This window comes from Pristiophorus japonicus, chromosome 4 (genome assembly GCF_044704955.1).
Source record: "Pristiophorus japonicus isolate sPriJap1 chromosome 4, sPriJap1.hap1, whole genome shotgun sequence".
Taxonomy (NCBI): Eukaryota; Metazoa; Chordata; class Chondrichthyes; family Pristiophoridae; genus Pristiophorus; species Pristiophorus japonicus.
The window spans coordinates 84,413,990-84,432,745 of NC_091980.1; the positions used below are offsets into that span (position 1 = coordinate 84,413,990).

The following is an 18,756-nucleotide window of genomic DNA, read 5'->3' on the forward strand; positions in this document are numbered from 1 at the left end:
CAATACATTTTCCCCACCTACCATCTGTTACTTCCTTAATCAAATGAAGTTTGTCAAGTACGATAGCACCTTTTGAAATCCATGCTGGCTACTTCTAACTCTTTTCTCTGTCCGTCTAATGGTGTAAATACAAAATGCTTGTTGAAAAAAAGGAGAATCATGCTGTGGTACTTGATACATTTCAATAGTTGGCGTATAGAGTAAGGGTTCTCTGTTATGATCCGTTGGTCTCCTCGTTTACCTAGTAATTAGGCAGGTCAAATTGTAAACTATGCAAGGTCCACTTCTGGGAAAGATTGGCGATTCTGAATCTGAGAAAATATTTGTGTAAAGTGCAGTTCATGAATTTGTGTTTTTCCTATATTTTTATTTAGGAAATGAATGCAATAATACCAGTTATGTCTCACGCCCATTATTTCACAATTATGGATGAACAATTTTGTAGGATAGCTTTTTCTTGGTCAGTCACATGATTAATGCAAATTAGAACAGTGAAAGAATTACTACAGATTTACAATTGCTCTTTTTTTTGTGCAAATGGAATTTCTTTTATCAATTGTAAATGTCAAATATAGGAACTAACCTATTTTCAAACCAAAGTAGACTTATATAAAATAGGTGCATGAGTAGGCCATTCGGTCCTTCGAGCCTGCACCACCATTCAATAAGATCATGGCTGATCATTCACCTCAGTACCTCTTTCCTGCTTTCTCTCCATACCCCTTGATCCCTTTAGCCGTAAGGGCCATATCTAACTCCCTCTTGAATATATCCAATGAACTGGCATCAACAACACTCTGCGGCAGGGAATTCCACAGGTTAACAACTCTCTGAGTAAAGAAGTTTCTCCTCATCTCAGTCCTAAATGGCTTACCCCTTATCCTAAGACTGTCCCTTGGTTCTGGACTTCCCCAACATCAGGAACATCCTTCCTGCATCTAACTTGTCTACTCCAGTCAGAATTTTATATGTTGCTATGAGATCCCCTCTTATTCTTCTAAATTTCAGTGAATACAGGCCCAGTCGATCCAGTCTCTCCTCATATGTTAGTCCTGCCATCCCGGGAATCAGTCTGGTGAACCTTCGCTGCACTCCCTCAATAGCAAGAACATCCTTCCTCAGATTAGGAGACCAAATCTGAACACAATATTCCAGGTGAGGCCTCACCAAGGCCCTGTACAACTGCAGTAGGACCTCCCTGCTCCTATACTCAAATCGCCTAGCTATGAAGGCCAACATACCATTTGCCTTCTTCACCACCTGCTGTACCTGAATGCCAACTTTCAATGACTGATGTACCACGACACCCAGGTCTCGTTGCACCTCCCCTTTTCCTAATCTGCCGCCATTCAGATAATATTCTGCCTGCGTGTTTCTGCCCCCAAAGTGAATACCCTCACATTTATCCACATTATACTGCATTTGCCATACATTTGCCCACTCACCTAACCTCTCCAAGTCACCCTGCAGCCTCTTTGCGTCCTCCTCACAGCTCACACCACCACCCAGTTTAGTGTCCTCTGCAAATCTAGAGCTGTTCAAAATCAGGAGGGGTCTGGACAGAGTAGATAGAGAGAAACTGTTCCCATGTTATGGGGTGTTATCTAGTCCATCTCTCGATGTGAAGGAGAGTGCTTGATGCAACATTCATACATTGGTTGTTAATAGGAGCAGATAACCACAAGTAAAGTTACAAGAGAAATGTTTCAGAACTACTGTTCCCACAGGAGCGGCATGCATGTTTTATTTATGTACAGTGCATAAGAGCACTTAGACTGCAGGCTATCCTGTGGATAGATGGTGTAAAATGTGTTTCACATTTGTCATTTGCACTTGCAGCTTTACATCAGAATAACATTTATAGATTCAGAACTGCAATTTTATAAGTATATATACATAAAAAATGTTTCAAGCATTTTTTAAATAGTATAAAAATGTTCAAGTAGGGCTTAGCCACACTGCTGTATGCAATGGCTTTCAACAGAAACTCCACTTAAAATAGTATTGATTACACATGTGTTTTTCTTTGGAATTTCTTGCCTCCCTCAGTCTTTCCTTTCCTTCTCTGTCTTTCCCTACCTTCAGCAGGCTTTTAAAAGCCAACCTTGGAGTCACTTAACCATTGCTGCTTCACAAGGTAGATACAGATGAAACATAGAAACATAAAACAAGGCCTTTTGGCCCAGGTTTGTTCATTCATGCAGGAAGAGCATATAGTCCCCTCCTTCATTACAGTATCTAAATCTTTTTGATTCGCCCCTAGGCATTTTTCCCCCAGGCCTACTGGGAAATCCATCCCACAATTAGTTCTCCAAGTGCAGAGCTTCCTGATACTGATCTTATCCTATCTCTCTCAAACCTTATAAATCTTATACAGGTTATAATGTTATCATAAAGCATTCTTTTACAAAGGAGCAAGGTCACTTGTCAATCTGGTCTAGTCAGATTTTGAAAATCATTTCACTAGTTTTTTGTGAAATAATATTGAATCTGCATGTAATGTCTCTGTTATTCAGAGCATATGAATATTCCTAGTTTTCAAATCAATTCATTTGCAACAAACATCTAGTTTATAAATTGATGGTTTAAATAATTTACATAGATAATTGTTATGACACTATTGAATCAAGTTGTTAAATCAGTAAATTTACATTTCATTCTATGCAACAATAAAAATCTATTGTAATGTGATCTATTTGTGAAAATTACATTTTAAGAAAGTTGGTTTAACTTTTTAAGTTGGTTTAAAAGTTTTCATTGAAAATTTAAGATGAAGTGACTAAATATTTAAAAATTTACATCTAAAATTTTATTTACGTAAGCTTTTGCGTAAATAACAATGACTACACTTCAAAAGTAATTTATTAACTGTGGGACATCTTAAGAACTTGAAAGGCACTATATAAATGTAAATTCTTTGAAAGCCCAGGTCAAGAAAATCCTTAATTTAAGAGCAGGCTAAATCAGAGGCTTGGCTGCTGAGGCATTCTCGGTTCCAATTTTTTTATCAGTTCTCGGGCTCCCACACCTGATGATAACCCAGTTCAGTACCTATCTTTGCTCCCTTATGTCTGATGGCCACAAACTTAAACACATCTGGCACACGATTGGCTAGACCACATCAAGCTCTATTGTGCTTCACTCTCCTTAGCCAAATCCTCCTAACACTCCAGGACTAGCGTGGAGGACAAGGACAACCAACAGCTCTTTTTTGCCATAACAAAAAGGCTCCTGAAACCTCTTTCCTTCCTCCCCAACTCGTCTCTAGCACCAAGTGCAAACAGCTGATTAATCTTTTTGTTTCAAAGACTGACACTATCTATGCTGCCTCTGAAATTATCTTCCCAGCCTCTTTCCCTTCACCACAGCTCCAAATAAGCCCCTATTTACCCTCCCTGTAATTTCCAACCCCTGCCCTTTCCTTGTTCATCTTTTCACAAAACCCAACACTTGGCTCCATCCCCTTCCCACCCAACTCCCAACCATTCAATTACAGCTGAGGAAAAAGGACATTTCGGAGCTCCAGTTGGGAAGGTGACGTTGTCGGAGCTGATGCGACTTTGATGGAGAAAAGTGGGAGATAGGAATGGAGTCCTTTCAGGAAGCAGGGTGGGGAAAAATGGAAGCAAGATAGCTGTGGGAGTTGGTGGGCTTGTAGTAGATATCTGTGGAAGTCTATCCCTAGAGTTGGCGACAGGGATACTGCCTGCCCTGAATGTTTCCAACATTTTCTGTTTTATTTCTGATTTCCAGCATCTGCCGTATTTTGCTTTTTTGCACCATTGTAAAAGCCATGTTAAATTTTAAAAACCAACTAATTTACAAGCTGTCACAAGCTAAGTCTCCAGCTTGTGATTTAAATAGCATAGTTAATGAGACTTAGTGTGACCTTCAGAAACATAGTATTTTCAGAGTGCTGAAAGCACATTGACGCTGAAAATAGGCCTAACTTTGGCATTCTGCTGGAACTACTGAAAGCTAGGCCAGGACCTGGACAAACAGGGTTGCAGTCTTGCACTGTAGTATCCAGGGTGGCCTATTTGGTCCAGAGCCTCTGCCCGCCCCAAGCATAGCCATTGTTCTAATGGGTGAGGTAGGAGGCACTCTTGTTGGAGTTCCTGCAGTACAAGCTTTTAGTGGAATCCAGGGTATAGTCAGACCTCGCCTGGGGTGGAAATGTGGCTCAGACAGCAATCAAGGTCTGGATCCCCAAATTTAAGCCAAAATAATTTTGTTGAGTGCCTTTTTTTTTACAAGGGTAGCTATTTTTATTGGGAGGCCCTGACAAACGGCATCTGCCATTGACCGAGAACGTCGCTGGTCCAAGAAAGTCTGCTAGGATCGCTCCCTCTCCCTGCCTGTGCACTTCTCTCTCCACCCTGCCCGTGTATTTCTCTCTCCCTGAGATACTGGCATCGTGAAGATTCATTACCCGTGCCATTATATACACCTAAAAATAAAATTGCACGTAGCAAACACATAAGAGCATAAGAAATAGGAGCAGGAGTAGGCCATACGGCCCCTCGAGTCTACTCCGCCATTTAATAAGATCATGGCTGATCTGATCATGGCTGATCTGATCATGGACTCCGCTCCACTTCCCTGCCCTCTCCCCATAACCCCTTATCCCCTTATCGTTTAAGAAACTGTCTATTTCTGTCTTCAATTTATTCAATGTCCCAGCTTCCACAGCTCCCGGAGGCAGCGAATTCCACAGATTAACAACCCTCTGAGAGAAGAAATTTCTCCTCATCTCTGTTTTAAATGGGCGGCCCCTTATTCTAAGATCATGCCCTCTAGTTCTAGTCTCCCCCATCAGTGGAAACATCCTCTCTGCATCCGCCTTGTCAAGTCCCCTGATAATCTTATACGTTTCGATAGGATCAGCTCTCATTCTTCTGAATTCCAATGAGTAGAGGCCCAACCTACTCAACCTTTCCTCATAAGTCAAGCCCCCCTCATCCCCGGAATCAACCTAGTGAACCTTCTCTGAACTGCCTCCAAAGCAAGTATATCCTTTCTTAAATATGAAAACCAAAACTGCACGCAGTATTCCAGGTGTGGCCTCACCAATACCTTATATAGCTGTAGCAAGACTTCCCTGCTTTTATACTCCATCCCCTTTGTAATAAAGGCCAAGATACCATTGGCCTTCCTGATCACTTGCTGTTCTTCCATACTATCCTTTTGTGTTTTGTGCACAAGTACCCCCAGGTCCCACTGTACTGCGGCACTTTGCAATCTTTCTCCATTTAAATAATAACTTGCTCTTTGATTTTTTTCTGCCAAAGTGCATGACCTCATACTTTCTAACAGTATACTTCATCTGCCAAATTTTTGCCCACTCACTTAGCCTGTCTATGTCCTTTTTCAGATTTTGTGTGTCCTCCTCACACATTGCTTTTCCTCCCATCTTTGTATCGTCAGCAAACTTGGCTACGTTACACTCAGTCCCTTCTTCCAAGTCGTTTATATAGATTGTAAATAGTTGGGGGTCCCAGCACTGATCCCTGCGACACCCCACTAGTTACTGGTTGCCAACCAGAGATGAACCATTTATCCCGACTCTGTTTTCTGTTAGTTAGCCAATCCTCTATCCATGCTAATATATTTCCCCCAACCCCGTGAACTTTTATCTTGTGCAGTAAACTTTTATGTGGCACCTTGTCAAATGCCTTCTGGAAGTCCAAATACACCACATCCACTGGTTCCCCTTTATCCACCCTGTTTGTTACATCTTCAAAGAACTCCAGCAAATTTGTCAAATATGACTTCCCCTTCATAAATCCATGCTGACTGCCTGACCAAATTTTGCTTTTCCAAATGTCCTACCACTGCTTCTTTGATAATGGCCTCCAACATTTTCCCAACCACAGATGTTAGGCTAACTGGTCTATAGTTTCCTGCTTTTTGTCTGCCTTTTTTAAATAGGGGTGTTACATTTGCAGTTTTCCAATCTGCTGGGACCTCTCCAGAATCCAGGGAATTTTGGTAAATTACAACCAATGCATCCACAATCCCTGCCGCTACTTCTCAAGACCCTAGGATGCAAGCCATCAGGTCTGGACAAAAAACGATTCCCCCCCTCTTGCACAAAGAGCAAACTTGGTTCTGGGATTCAAACCCAGACTAGAATTAAGAGAGTAATGTGCTGCGTAGGAAACTGGTAGGGCTGTACTACTGCAATGCATTCTCCTCCACGCAAAATGGTGACCTTTATTATGGTGGTGTGACATGAATCTCGCTCTACTGGTCATATCTTCCTTTTGGCGGGGGGAACTTGGCAGATTATTCTGAGGTAGCATTGCAATTGTGGTAGTTATGAGGTGCCAATATTCCAAATTTAGTAATCTCCCAATAGAAAATTCAATTGAATTGTAATTATGAAATGGCACTGAACAAAACAAATTGAGTTTGGAGCCAGCAGTGAAGCATTTTGTTCAAACCTTTGTAATCGTGTAAGTAATTGAAAGGATTGGAGAGAAAAAATAACTTTCACAGACTGATCTAGTTTGGAACTGGGGCATAAAAACTAGACTTGAAGAAACCAAATTTAATCTAAATATAGCATAGCTATTGAAATCGAACCAACTGCAGCAAGTGGGCTAAGCAGAGATTGTAAAACTGAACTGTGATGGGAAGTCAAGATTTGTTGTGCTCTAGGTCATTGTTTTGTTGTGACCTGTATCAGACTCCTGATCTTAATTTGAAGAAATAAGAGTTTAATCCATTATTTCCTGATTCCATAACCTGAAGATTTCAGGCACATTTGATCCTTTGTTCCCTTACATGCCTCCCCATGATGGCAGTAAATATCGCTTATGTTTGAATGATTCAGGTGAATGCAAAAACATTCATGTTGTCATTTTCTAACTCTTGCATTTGTTTTGGTCTTTTCCTCTATAGCGATTACCACAACAGATTGAAGAAAGAAATGAGAAAATGAAGGAAGAAATGCTAGGTAAGTACCTTTACCACTTTAAATGTAAATATTCAGTAGGAGCCAATGGTATGCACAAAATTCTCTCTCTATCTGTGTGTTTATCGAGTCAAGGGGTGCGTATTGGGAAATGGAACATGTATTCCACTTTACATTCATTGACATTGTAAAGCTCCACCACAATAATTTTAACCTGGTGCTAAAAAAATTACACTTGCTAGTAGAAATTAATTTTTTAAATCTTGACCTTGTAAAACAACTTGCCTATTTGGAGGTTTGAGATTGACAGCACTTTGTAACTCTCATCATTCTCCAATATTTTCCACTGATCCGTGTGCGTGCATCCGAGCACGTGTGTAAACAAACTGTTCCTTTTGGACCTGCCTACATCCTCTTCCAATACACCTCTTCCATTGTCCAGCTAAGTGGGACTGTCTTCGCCTGGTTTCACTCTTACCTATTCAGTGGTAGCCAGAGCACCACCTGCAATGGCTTCTCTTCCTGCCCCTGCACCGTTGCCATGTAGTTACCCAAGGATCTAGCCATGATCCCCCTCCTATTTCTCATCCACATGCTGCCCCTCGGTAACATCATCCAAAGACATGGACACCACCAACACCCAGCTCTATCTCACGACCTCTCGACCTCTCCACTGCCTCTGCGATGTCAGGCTAGTTATCAACATTCATTCCTTGATCAGCCACAATTTCTTGGTTGGGGCTGAGTTAGCAGATCACCGCTAAGGGAGTAGTGGGATCCTACATTTGGCTTCAGTGTTCTGAGGTAGAGAAGGGGTGGAAACAGAAAATCTCACAGGGTTCCGAATTCCAATCTATCCGGTAACCATTGTGAGAAAGGCAAAATATTGCAGATGTTGGAAACCTGAAATATAAACAGAAAATGCTGGAAATACTCAGCGGGCCAGGCAGCATCTGTGGAGAAAGAAACAGCTAGAAAATGTATGTATTTTGTAAGTTGGAATTCTGTTAGCACAGTAAACTTGTATACCTAACTATGTTATGAGATAATATGAAATTAGTCTGCAGCCCCCTCTATGTTGCATCCCCTTTCTCAGCAGTGCCATTGGATTATCAACAAAGTGGTACTTTCCTATCTGAATTGGCACATTCAGAACATAATCGGTCTGATTTGGTCTTGTACTTCCCTAGCAGTGCGTTTGCAGTGACATTGGCAGAAACTTTGAGGCATCTCATTTAGCAAGCCGCATGAAAATAAAAGTGAAGAGTGGATGGAAACATATTAATTTGAAATTTATTCCAAAATGTTAGGGAGGATGCAGAGATTTGTTCAGTATAATACTTAACTAACAGGTGGACCCAACTAAAAAGTGTATTGATAAAATGATGTATTTTTCTATTGGATAACAACAACAACAAGTATTTATATAGCGCCTTTAACGTAGTGAAACATCTCAAGACACTTCACAGGAGTATTATGAGATAAAACTATTTGACTCCGAGCCACATAAGTAGAAATCGGAGTGGGTGACCAAAAACTTGGTCAAAGAGGTAGGTTTTAAGGAGCATCTTAAATGAGGATAGAAAGGTGGAGAGGTTTAGGCAGGGACTTCCAGTGCTTGGGGCCTAGGCAACAGAAGGCACGGCCACCAATGGTTGAGCAATTATAATCAAGAATGCTCAAGAGAGCAGAATTAAAGGAGCGGAGACATCTCCCGGGAGTGGGGGGGAGGGGGGGGGGGAGAAGAGAAAGGATATTGGAGATAGGGAGGGGCGAGGCCATGGAGGGATTTGAAACTAAGATGAGAATTTTGAGATCGAGGCATTGCTTTACCAGAAGCCAATGTCGGTCAGCGAGCACAGGAGTGATGGGTGAGTGGGACTTGGTGCAAGTTAGGACACAGGCAGCCGAGTTTTGGATCACCTCGAGTTTACATAGGGTAGAATGTGGAGGGCCAGTCAGGAGTGCGTTGAAATAGTCAAGTCTAGAGGTAACTAAGACATGGATGAGGGCTTCCGCAGCGGATGAGCTGAGGCAGTGGCAGAGACAGATACTGTTACGGAGGTGGAAATAGGCGGTCTTAGTTATGCTGCCGATATGGTTGAAATCTCATTTCAAGGTCGTTTATGACACCAAGGCTGCGAACAGTCTGGTTCGGCCTCAGGCAGAAGTTGGGGAGAGGAATGGAGTCAGTGGCTAGAGAATGGAGTTTGTGGTGGGGACCAAAAACAATGGCTTTGGTCTTCCCAATATTCAATTGGAGAAAAGTTATGCTCATCCAGAACTGGATGTAGGACAAACAGTCTGACAATTTAGAGACCGTGGAGAGGTCGAGAGAAGTGGTATTGAGGTAGAGCTGGGTGTCATCAGCGTACATGTGTAAGCTGATGCTGTGTTTGCGGATGATGTCGCCAAGTGGCAACATGTAGATGAGAAATAGGAGAGGACCAAGGATAGATCCTTGGGGGATACCAGAGGTAATGAAGTGGGTTCGGGAAGAGAAGCCATTGCAGGTGATTCTCTGGCTACGGTTAGATAGGTAAGAATGGAACCAGGCAAGTGCAGTCCCACCCAGCTGGACGATGGTGGAGAGGCATTGGAGAAGGGTAGAGTGGTCAACCATGTCAAAGGCTGCAGACAAGTCCGGAACGATGAGGATGGATAGCTTGCCTTTGTCACTGTCACAGAGGATGTAATTTGTGACTTTGATGAGAGCCGTTTCGGTACTGTGGCAGGCACGGAATACAGATTGGAGGGATTCAAACATGGAATTGCAGAAAAGATGGGTACGGATTTAGGAGGCGACAACACGTTCAAGGACTTTGGAGAGGAAAGGGAAGTTGGAGATGGGGTAGTTTGCAAGGCTGGAGGGGTCGAGGGTTGGTTTTTTGAGGAGAGGGGTGATGACTGCAGATTTGAGGGAGAGGAGGCAGTACCTGAGGAGAGAGAACAGTCAACAATGTCAGCTAACATGGGAGCTAGAAAAGGAAGTTTGATGGTCAGCAATTTGGTGGGAATAGGGTTAAGAGAGCAGGAAGTGGGTCTCATGGACAGGATGTGCTCGGAAAGGTCATGAGGGGAGATTGGAGAGAAACTGATGAGAGGTCAGGGCTAGGGCGGGGGGATCTTTGGAGGAAGTTTGGTCTGGTGAGCTAGGGGAAGGAAGGGAAGAGGCAGAGAAGGCCGAACGGATGATCTCAATCTTCGAGACAAAGTCGTCCATGAGCTGCTCAAACTTATTGTCAGAGATGAGGGTGGAGACTGGGAAGAGGGGTATAAAGAGGCTGTTTGCAGTGGAGAATAGAAGCCGGGGTTTATACAGGTTGAATCTCAGGTCAAAATCCTCGCAAAATATCAATGTAAAAAATAAAACTTGCCCATTTATACTTACACGGCACATTTCAATCTCAACAGGCCCACAATAGATTTACCCAATTTCGGGGCCGACACCTTTGGGGCCCGCTGTGCCTGCTGACATCACGGGGCCCGCTGACTCCGTTGACTCACCTTCCTTTTGCGTGGTGTTGGCTCCTCGACCAGCAGTGGATGTGTGAGGTGTCGGATCAGCATCATCCCCCTGCGCTGTTGCCAGGGCTGGTGTAAGGGTCGGTGGGAAAGGGGAGGAGGAACCGCTCCTCCAGCACGAACTCCAGTTGCTACTGGTGCCAATGCCGGAGTCGTTCCTGGAGTCTCCCCACACTGGCACAGGGACAAACCAACCATTAAGATTCACTCACACCCTGTCTAACCCATTGTGCTCAGTAAAGCCAAGTGTGAACAATGTGTGTGAGCACAGAAGTGTCAGTGGGCCGGCGGGCCCCAAAGTGACTTGAGGTTGGGAGTGGGTTGCAAACACGTGACCTCCCCTTGTTCGGCAAAATCCCTTATTCGGCATTGGCCAGGTCCCGAGCATGCTGGATAAGGGAGGTTCAACCTGTATTTACATTCCAGAATGATTCTGTAATAGCGAGTTTGGCAGACGATAGCAGGACCCGATAATGCTTTATGTGGTCCAACCGTATCTGGCGGTGAATAGCTAAACCAGCTGTCCGCCATATTCGTTCAAGTCTGCGTCCCTTAGCCTTAAGGGAGCGAAGATTGGGGCTGTACCTGGGGAACAGCCACGGTGAGAGAGAGTAATTGTTTTAACATGGACTAAGGCATCAAGGACAGGAGGGAGTTCATAAGTGCAGTTGGGAGAGTTTTTTTTCCAGCGGCGGACACAGAAGGAGATAAAGTTGGGGGGCTGGGAGGGTGAATGGTGGATGTGGGTGGAGAGCGATGTGAGGAAGCTGATGAGAGCCACACTGCCACCACGGCATTCTGAGCGGGCAAGTGGTGGAACGTATAGCCAGGCCGGGAGGCTTCATTTAACGATAGTGTCCTAGCCCTCCAAACAGGTTTCCTTCAGGACCATGATGTTGATGCCATCATCCATGATAAGCTCATAGATGGGAAGGGCCTTGTTTGCAAGTTCTGGAGGGAGATTCAGAGAGGGTCAGTGATGGCTGACCCACTGCCTGTGTGGATACACCCTCTTATTTTTCATCTATATTCTGCCCCTTGGCGATATCATCTGAAAACAGTCAGTTTCCACATGTACGCTGATGATACCTAGCTCGACCTCTTCACCACTTCTCTCGACCCTTGCTTGGTATCTAAATTGTCAGATTGCTTGTCCGACATCCAGTACTGGATGAGCAGAAATTTTCTCCAATTAAATATTGGGAAGTCCGAAGCCATTATCTCTGGTCCCCGCCACAAACTGCTTTCCCTAACCACTGACTCCATCCCTCGCCCTAGCATCAATCTGAGAGGGAATAAGACTGTTCGCAACCGAGGTATCATATTTCACCCTGAAATGAGTTTCCAGTCACACATCCGCGGCATAACTAAAACCGCCTATTTCCATCTCTGTAACATTGCCCACCACCGCCCCTGCCTTAGCTCTTCCGCTGCTGAAACCCTCATTCATGCCTTTGTTACCTCGAGACTTGACTACTCCAACTCCCTCCTGGCTGGCCTCCCAAATTCTACACTACATATAAGTGAGGTTATCCAAAACTCAACAGCCTGTATCCTAACTCACACCAAGTCAATTCAAAATTCTCATCCTTGTTTACAAATCACTCCATGGCCTTGCTCCTCCCTATCTCTGTAACCTATTTCAGCCTCAACCCCACAAGATGTCTGCGCTCCTCAAATTCTGGACTCTTGAACATCCCTCATTTATAACTGCTCAACCATCGTTGGCCGTGCCTTCAACTGTTTAAGCCCTAAGTTCTGGGACTCCCTCCCTAAGCCTCTCTGCCTCTCTGCCTCTCTACCTCTCTTTCTTCCTTTAAGACGCTCCTTAAAACTTACCTCATTAAATAAGCTTTTGGTCATCTGCCTTAATTTCTTTTGTGGCTCGGTGTTAGATTTATCTGTTTTATCTTGTAACACTGTTGTGAAACGCCTTGGGACCTTTTACTACGTTAAAGGCGCTATATAAATAAAAGTTAATCATTATTATTATTGCTTAAGTATATCCAGTGGATTGCTGTAAAAAAAAAAAAGTCATGCATTCAGTTAACTGAGGAAATAATTAGCCTTCTAAGAACATAAGAACATAAGAAATAGGAGCAGGAGTAGGCCACCTGGCCCTTCTAGCCTGCTCCGCCATTTAATAAGATCATGGCTGATCTGATCATTGACTCAGCTCCCCATAACCCTTCATTCCCTTATCGCTCAAAAATTAGTCCATCTCCGCCTTAAATATATTCAATGACCCAGCCTCCGCAGCTCTCTGGGGTAGAGAATTCCATAGATTTACAACCCTCAAGAAATTCCTCCTCATCTCAGCTTTAAATGGGCGGACTCTTATTCTAAGACTTATGTCCCCTAGTTTTAGTTTCCCCTCTGAGTGGAAATATCCCCTCTGCATCCACCTTGTCGAACCCCCTCATTATCTTGTGTTTTGATAAGATCACCGCTCATTCTTCTGAATTCTAATGTGTATAGGCTCAACCTATCTTCATAAGTCAACCCCCTCATCTCCAGAATCAACCTAGTGAACCTTCTCTAAACAGCCTCCAATGCAAGTATATCCTTCCTTAAATACGGAGATCAAAACTGCGCAGTACTCCAGGTGTGGCCTCACCAATACCCTGTACAGTTGTGGCAAGACTTCTCTGCTTTTATACTCTATCCCCCTTCCAATACAGGCTAATATTCTATTTGCCTTCCTGATCACTTGCTGTATCTGCATGCATACTTTTTGGTGTTTTGTGCACAAGGACCCCCAGGTCTCTCTGTACTGCAGCATTTTGCAATTTTTCTCTATTTAAATTATAATTTGCTTTTCTATTTTTTCTGCCAAAGTGGATAAGCTCACATTTTCCCTCATTATGGCCCAAATTTTCCCCAGCACTGGATGCCGTTTATTCAGCGCCCAGTGAGTTTATTGGTGCCGAAGTCCAGTCCAAAGATTCCCCAGTGTTGGGATGCCGGCGTGTACTACCAGTGGCAGATTGTTTGGCGCCATAAATTCTGGCGCTGGTGTACCTGTGAAGAAGGTTCCCGTGCCATTTCTGAGCTTAAGGCCAAGTTTCCACCCTACAAAAACCCGCCGCACAGACTCTATAATCACCATAGGAAAAAGCCTTACTTTCAATTGGAGAAACCCGCACTGGCCCGCTCCTATCCCCGGCCAAATTGACTCCCTCACTAATACTTTTAGCACAATTTAAAAATACTACATTTACCTGTAAGTAAGTATAAAAATTAAAATGTTAAATGAAAACTTAGCAATAATGCTGCCCCTATGATAAATTGCATTCAGGCCATAACATTTTTTTAAAAATTAACCTTTTTCCATCAATGTTTCTGGGTCCCAAAATCTTCAAAAATTCTTGAAAGTTAATCCATCAGGTTCCACCTTCCAAGACATCCACCAGGTTTTCCAAAGAAACTGGAAAAATGAAGTTTTCTTCTGTGAGCAGCAAAGGCAGCCTTCTGCCATTTCTCCTCCTCAACTGCAGCCGCTGCTAGCCCCCGGCCGAAAGTCCTCCACCCACGCGGCCCTTGTACAGCGCATGTGCAGGGTTTTTTTTATGCGCCATGCTTTTTATTTAAAAAAAATGTCTTTGCACATGCGCAATTACTTGCCCGTTTTTTTTCTGGAGCGCATGCCCTGTGCGGTTCCAGCGCACCACTTGAAGCCACGCCCTGCCAGTTTAGCTTGGGTATCGCCGGCGCCAGAAGGTGCACATGATGGAAGGAGACTTCGGTTTTTTATTTTCAGTGCTGGGGGACAAATAAAAGCGGCGTCCAGGTAAGTGAACACCATTATTTTTATTTTAGGGAAACTTGGGCCCTGTTCTCCATCTGCCAAATTTTTGCCCACTCACTTAGCCTGTCTATATCCCTTTGCAGATTTTTTGTGTCCTCACAACTCGCTTTTCCACCATCTTTGTATCATCAGCAAACTTGGCTACATTACACTCGGTCCCTGCATCCAAGTCATTAATATAGATTGTAAATAGTTGCGGACCCAGCAATAATCCCTGCGGCACCCCACTAGTTACAGTTTGCGAGCCGGAAAATGACCATTTATCTTGACTTTATTTTCTGTTAGTTAGTCAATCCTCTCTCCATGCTAATATATTACTAACAACCCTGTGAACTTTTATTTTGTGCAGTAACCTTTTCTGTGCTAAGTAGCAGTGTTATTTAGTAAATACATTGCTTTGGTGATGTATATAATCATGTGATGTTGCAGAAGATGTGATCTCTTTTTAGAGCAGCAAAAAAAAATGGTTTTGTGGTTGTCATGGCTGTGAATGCAGGGACGGTTTTAATTGCTGTTCTTTGGCAGTATGGTTACTAGGGGAACGCCTGTGAGATTTTCTGTTACGTTGGCTAAAATTAGTTGTTTTTTAAGCAGTAATATACTGTACAATTTTTCCCCTTTCATGATATGAGCATATCATTTTACCAAATGTGAACATTTATTTTTTAATTTGATAGTTTTAATTTTTTTTGTGCTGATCAAAGTGAGGAATATCTGTACATTCAAAAAGTGGAGGAACATTCCACTGTCCAACAGTGTTGGAATGTCCTTGAGGGGTCAAAGACGGAATCTATTTGGTTGAATTTAAGAAACAATAATGGAGTTATTATGCAACTTGGTGCATTTTATAGATCACCAAATAGTGGGAAGGAGATAGAGGAGCAAATTTGCAAGGAAATTACTGAGGTGCAAGAATATGTGCAAGTGCTTAATGACCCCAATATTGAATATTGAATGGAGCAGTGATTATGTTAAGGGTAGAGAAGGAGAGGAATTTCTGAAGTGTGTTCAGGAGGAATTTCTGAAGTGTGTTCAGGAGAAATTTCTTGATCAGTATGTTTCCTGCCCAATGAGAAAGGAGGCATTGCTGGATCTGGTTCTGGGGAATGAGGTGGGTAAAGTGGAGAATGTCACAGTGGGGAGCATCTCGGGAATAGTGATCATAGTGTCATAAGGTTTAGATTAGTTATGGAGAAGAACAAGGAGTAATTGAGAATAAAAATACTTAACTGGAGAAGGGATAATTTCAGCAAATTGTGGGATCTAGCCTGCATAAATTGGAGTCAAAAACTGGCAGGCAGAAATGTAATGGTCTTTAAAGAGGAGAAGGTTCGGATAAAGTCTGGGTACATTCCCGCAAGGAAAGGCAATGGTAGCCAGAGCTCCCTGGATGACTAAGGAGTTAGAGGGTAGGATGAAGCGGAAAAAGGATGACAGATGTCAGATTGATAATACAAGGGAGAATCAGGCTGAATGTAAAAAGTATAGAGGAGAAATTTAAAAAAAATTAAATGAGACACAATCACAGTACGAGAATAGATTGGTGACTAATATAAAAGGGAATCCAAAGACCGTCTTCAGGCATATTAACAGTAAAAGGGTTGCTAGAGGAGCAGTGGGGTTGATTAGGGCCCAAAATGGAAAACTATTGCTGGAGGCAGAAGGCATGGTTGAGCTACTAAATGAGTACTTTACATAGGTGTTTACCAAGGAAGAGGACTTTGCCAAAACTGCAGTAAACAAGGAGGTTGTCTGGATACTGTATGAGATGAAAAATAGATAAGAGGGAAGGTGCTAGAAAGGCTGGTAGTAATAAAGTGGATAAGTCACCAGTTCCGGATGGGATGCAACCTCGGTTGCTGAGGGAAGTAAGAGTAGAAATTACGGAGTTGCTGGACACAGTCTTCCATTCCTTCTTGGAAACAGAGGTAATACCAGAGGACTGGAGGATTGTAAATGATACAACCTTGTTCAAAAAAGGGCGAAGGATAAACCTTGTAATTACAGGCCTGTCAGTTTAGCGATGGTGGTGGGGAAGCTTTTAGAGACAATAATCTGGGAGAAAATTAACAGCACACTTGGACAAGTATGAAGTAATGAAGGAGAACCAGCATAGATTTATTGAAAGAAAGACTTACATTTATATATCACCTTTCATGACCACCGGACGTCTCAAAGTGCTTTACAGCCAATGAAGTATTTTTGGAGTGTAGTCCTGTTGTAATGTGGGAAATGCGGCAGCCTATTTGTGCACAGCAAGCTCCCACAAACAGCAATGTGATAATGACCAGATAATCTGTTTTTTTTTAATGTTGATTGAGGGAAAAATATTGGTCAGAACACCAGGGATAACTCCACTGCTACTCTTCAAAATAGTGCCATGGGATCTTTTACGTCCACCTGAGAGGGCAGACAAGGCCTCGGTTTAACATCTCATCCAAAAGATGGCACCTCCAACAGTGCAGCACTCCTTCAGTACGGCACTGGAATGTCAGCCTAGATTTTATGTGCTGAAGTCCATGGAGTGCGACTTGAACCCTCAACCTTCTGACTCAAGCGAGCGTGCTACCCACTGAGCCACAGTTGACACGAAGGGTAAATTGTGTTTGACTGACTAACTTGATTGAGTTTTCTTGATGAGGTAACAGCAAGGGTAGGTGAGGGCAGTGCAGTTGATGTTGTGTGTATGGACTTTCAAATGGTGTTTTATAAAGTACCACATATTAGCGCTATTAGCAAAATTGAAACCCATGGGATAAAAGGGACAGGAGCAGTATGGATACAAAATTGGCAGAGGAATAGAAAACAAAATTGTGGTGAATGGCTGTTTTTTGGTGTGGCAGTATACAGTGGCGTTCCCCATGGTTCAGTATAAGGATCACTGCTGTTTTTGATACATTAATGACTTGGACTTGGGGCACAATTTAGAAATTTGCAGATGACACAAAACTTGGAAGTGTAGTAAACTGTGAGGAAGATAATAGTAGACTTCAAGATGACATGGAAAGACTGGTGAAATAGGCAGACACATGGCAGATGAAATTCAACACACAAATCTGTGGAGGTGATGCATTTTGGTAGGAAGAATGAGGAGAGACCATACAAGCTAAATGGTACAAGAACAAAGAGACCTCGGGGTGTTTGTGTTCAAATCTTTGAAGGTGGCAGGACAGATTAACAAAGCATTTAATAAAGCATATGGGATCTTGGGCTTTATAAATAGAGGCATAAAGTACAAAAGCCAGGAAGTTAATGTTAAACCTATATAAAACACTAGTTTGGCCCCAATTGGAGTGTTGTGTCCAATTCTGGGCATCACACTTTAGAAAGGATGTGAAGGTTTTGGATAGGGTACAGAAGAGACTTACTAGAATGGTTCTAGGGATGAGGGCTTATGGTTACATGGATAGATTGGAGAAGCTGGGGTTGTTCTCCTAAGAGCAGAGAAGGCTGAGGAGATTTGATGGATTTAGATTTAGATTTGCAGATGACACTAAACTGGGTGGTGGTGTGATCTGAGGGGTATGCTAAGAGGCTGCAGGTTGACTTGGGACAGATTAGGTGAGTGGGTAAATGCATGGCAGATGCAGTATAATGTGGATAAATGGGGGCAAAAACTCGAAGACATAATATTATCTGAATGGTGGCAGATTAGGAAAAGGGGAGGTGCAACGAGACCTGGGTGTCATGGTTCATCAGTCATTGAAAATTGGCATATAGGTATAGCAGGCGGTAAAGAAGGCAAATGGTGTGTTGGCCTTCATAGCTAGGGGATTTGAGTATAGGAGCAGGGAGGTCTTACTGCAGTTGTACAGGGCCTTGGTGAGGCCTCACCTGGAATATTGTGTTCAGTTTTGGTCTCCTAATCTTAGGAAGGATGTTCTTGCTATTGAGGGAGTGCAGCGAAGGTTCACCAGACTGATTCCCGGGATAGCTGGACTGACATATGAGGAGAGATTGGATCGACTGGGCCTTTATATATTGGAGTTTAAAAGGATGAGAGGGGATCTCATAGAAACGTACAAGATTCTGACAGGTCGGGACAGGTTAGATGCGGGTAGATTGTTCCCGATGTTGGAGAAGTCCAGAACCAGGTGACACAGTCTTGGGATAAGGGGTAGGCCATTTAGGACTGAGATGAGGAGAAACTTCTTCACTCAGAGAGTTGTTAACCTGTGGAATTCCCTGCCGCAGAGAGTTGTTGATGCCAGTTCATTGGATATATTCAAGAAGGAGTTAGATATGGCCCTTATGGCTAAAGGGATCAAGGGGTATGGAGAGAAAGCAGGAAAGTGGTACTGAGGGAATGATCAGCCATGATCTTATTGAATGATGGTGCAGGCTCGAAGGGCCGAATGGCCTACTCCTGCACCTATTTTCTATGTTTCTAGATAGAGTAAATAAGTAGAAACTGTTCCCAGTGGTTGAAGGGTTGATAACCAAAGGGCACAGATTTAAGGTGATTGGCAAAAGGACCAGAAGTGACTAGAGGAAAACCTTTTTA

At 43.1% G+C, this 18,756-nt stretch overlaps 1 protein-coding gene across 1 annotated transcript in view; it reads left to right on the forward strand.

Annotated features, from left to right (window-relative positions):
* ttc1 (tetratricopeptide repeat domain 1) overlaps positions 1–18,756 on the forward strand; it is an 87,647-nt gene that overhangs the window by 56,305 nt on the left and 12,586 nt on the right. The window contains exon 7 of the mRNA XM_070878387.1: positions 6,907–6,961. Coding sequence (XP_070734488.1) covers positions 6,907–6,961 — 55 coding nt within the window. The remainder of the gene's footprint in view (positions 1–6,906; positions 6,962–18,756) is intronic.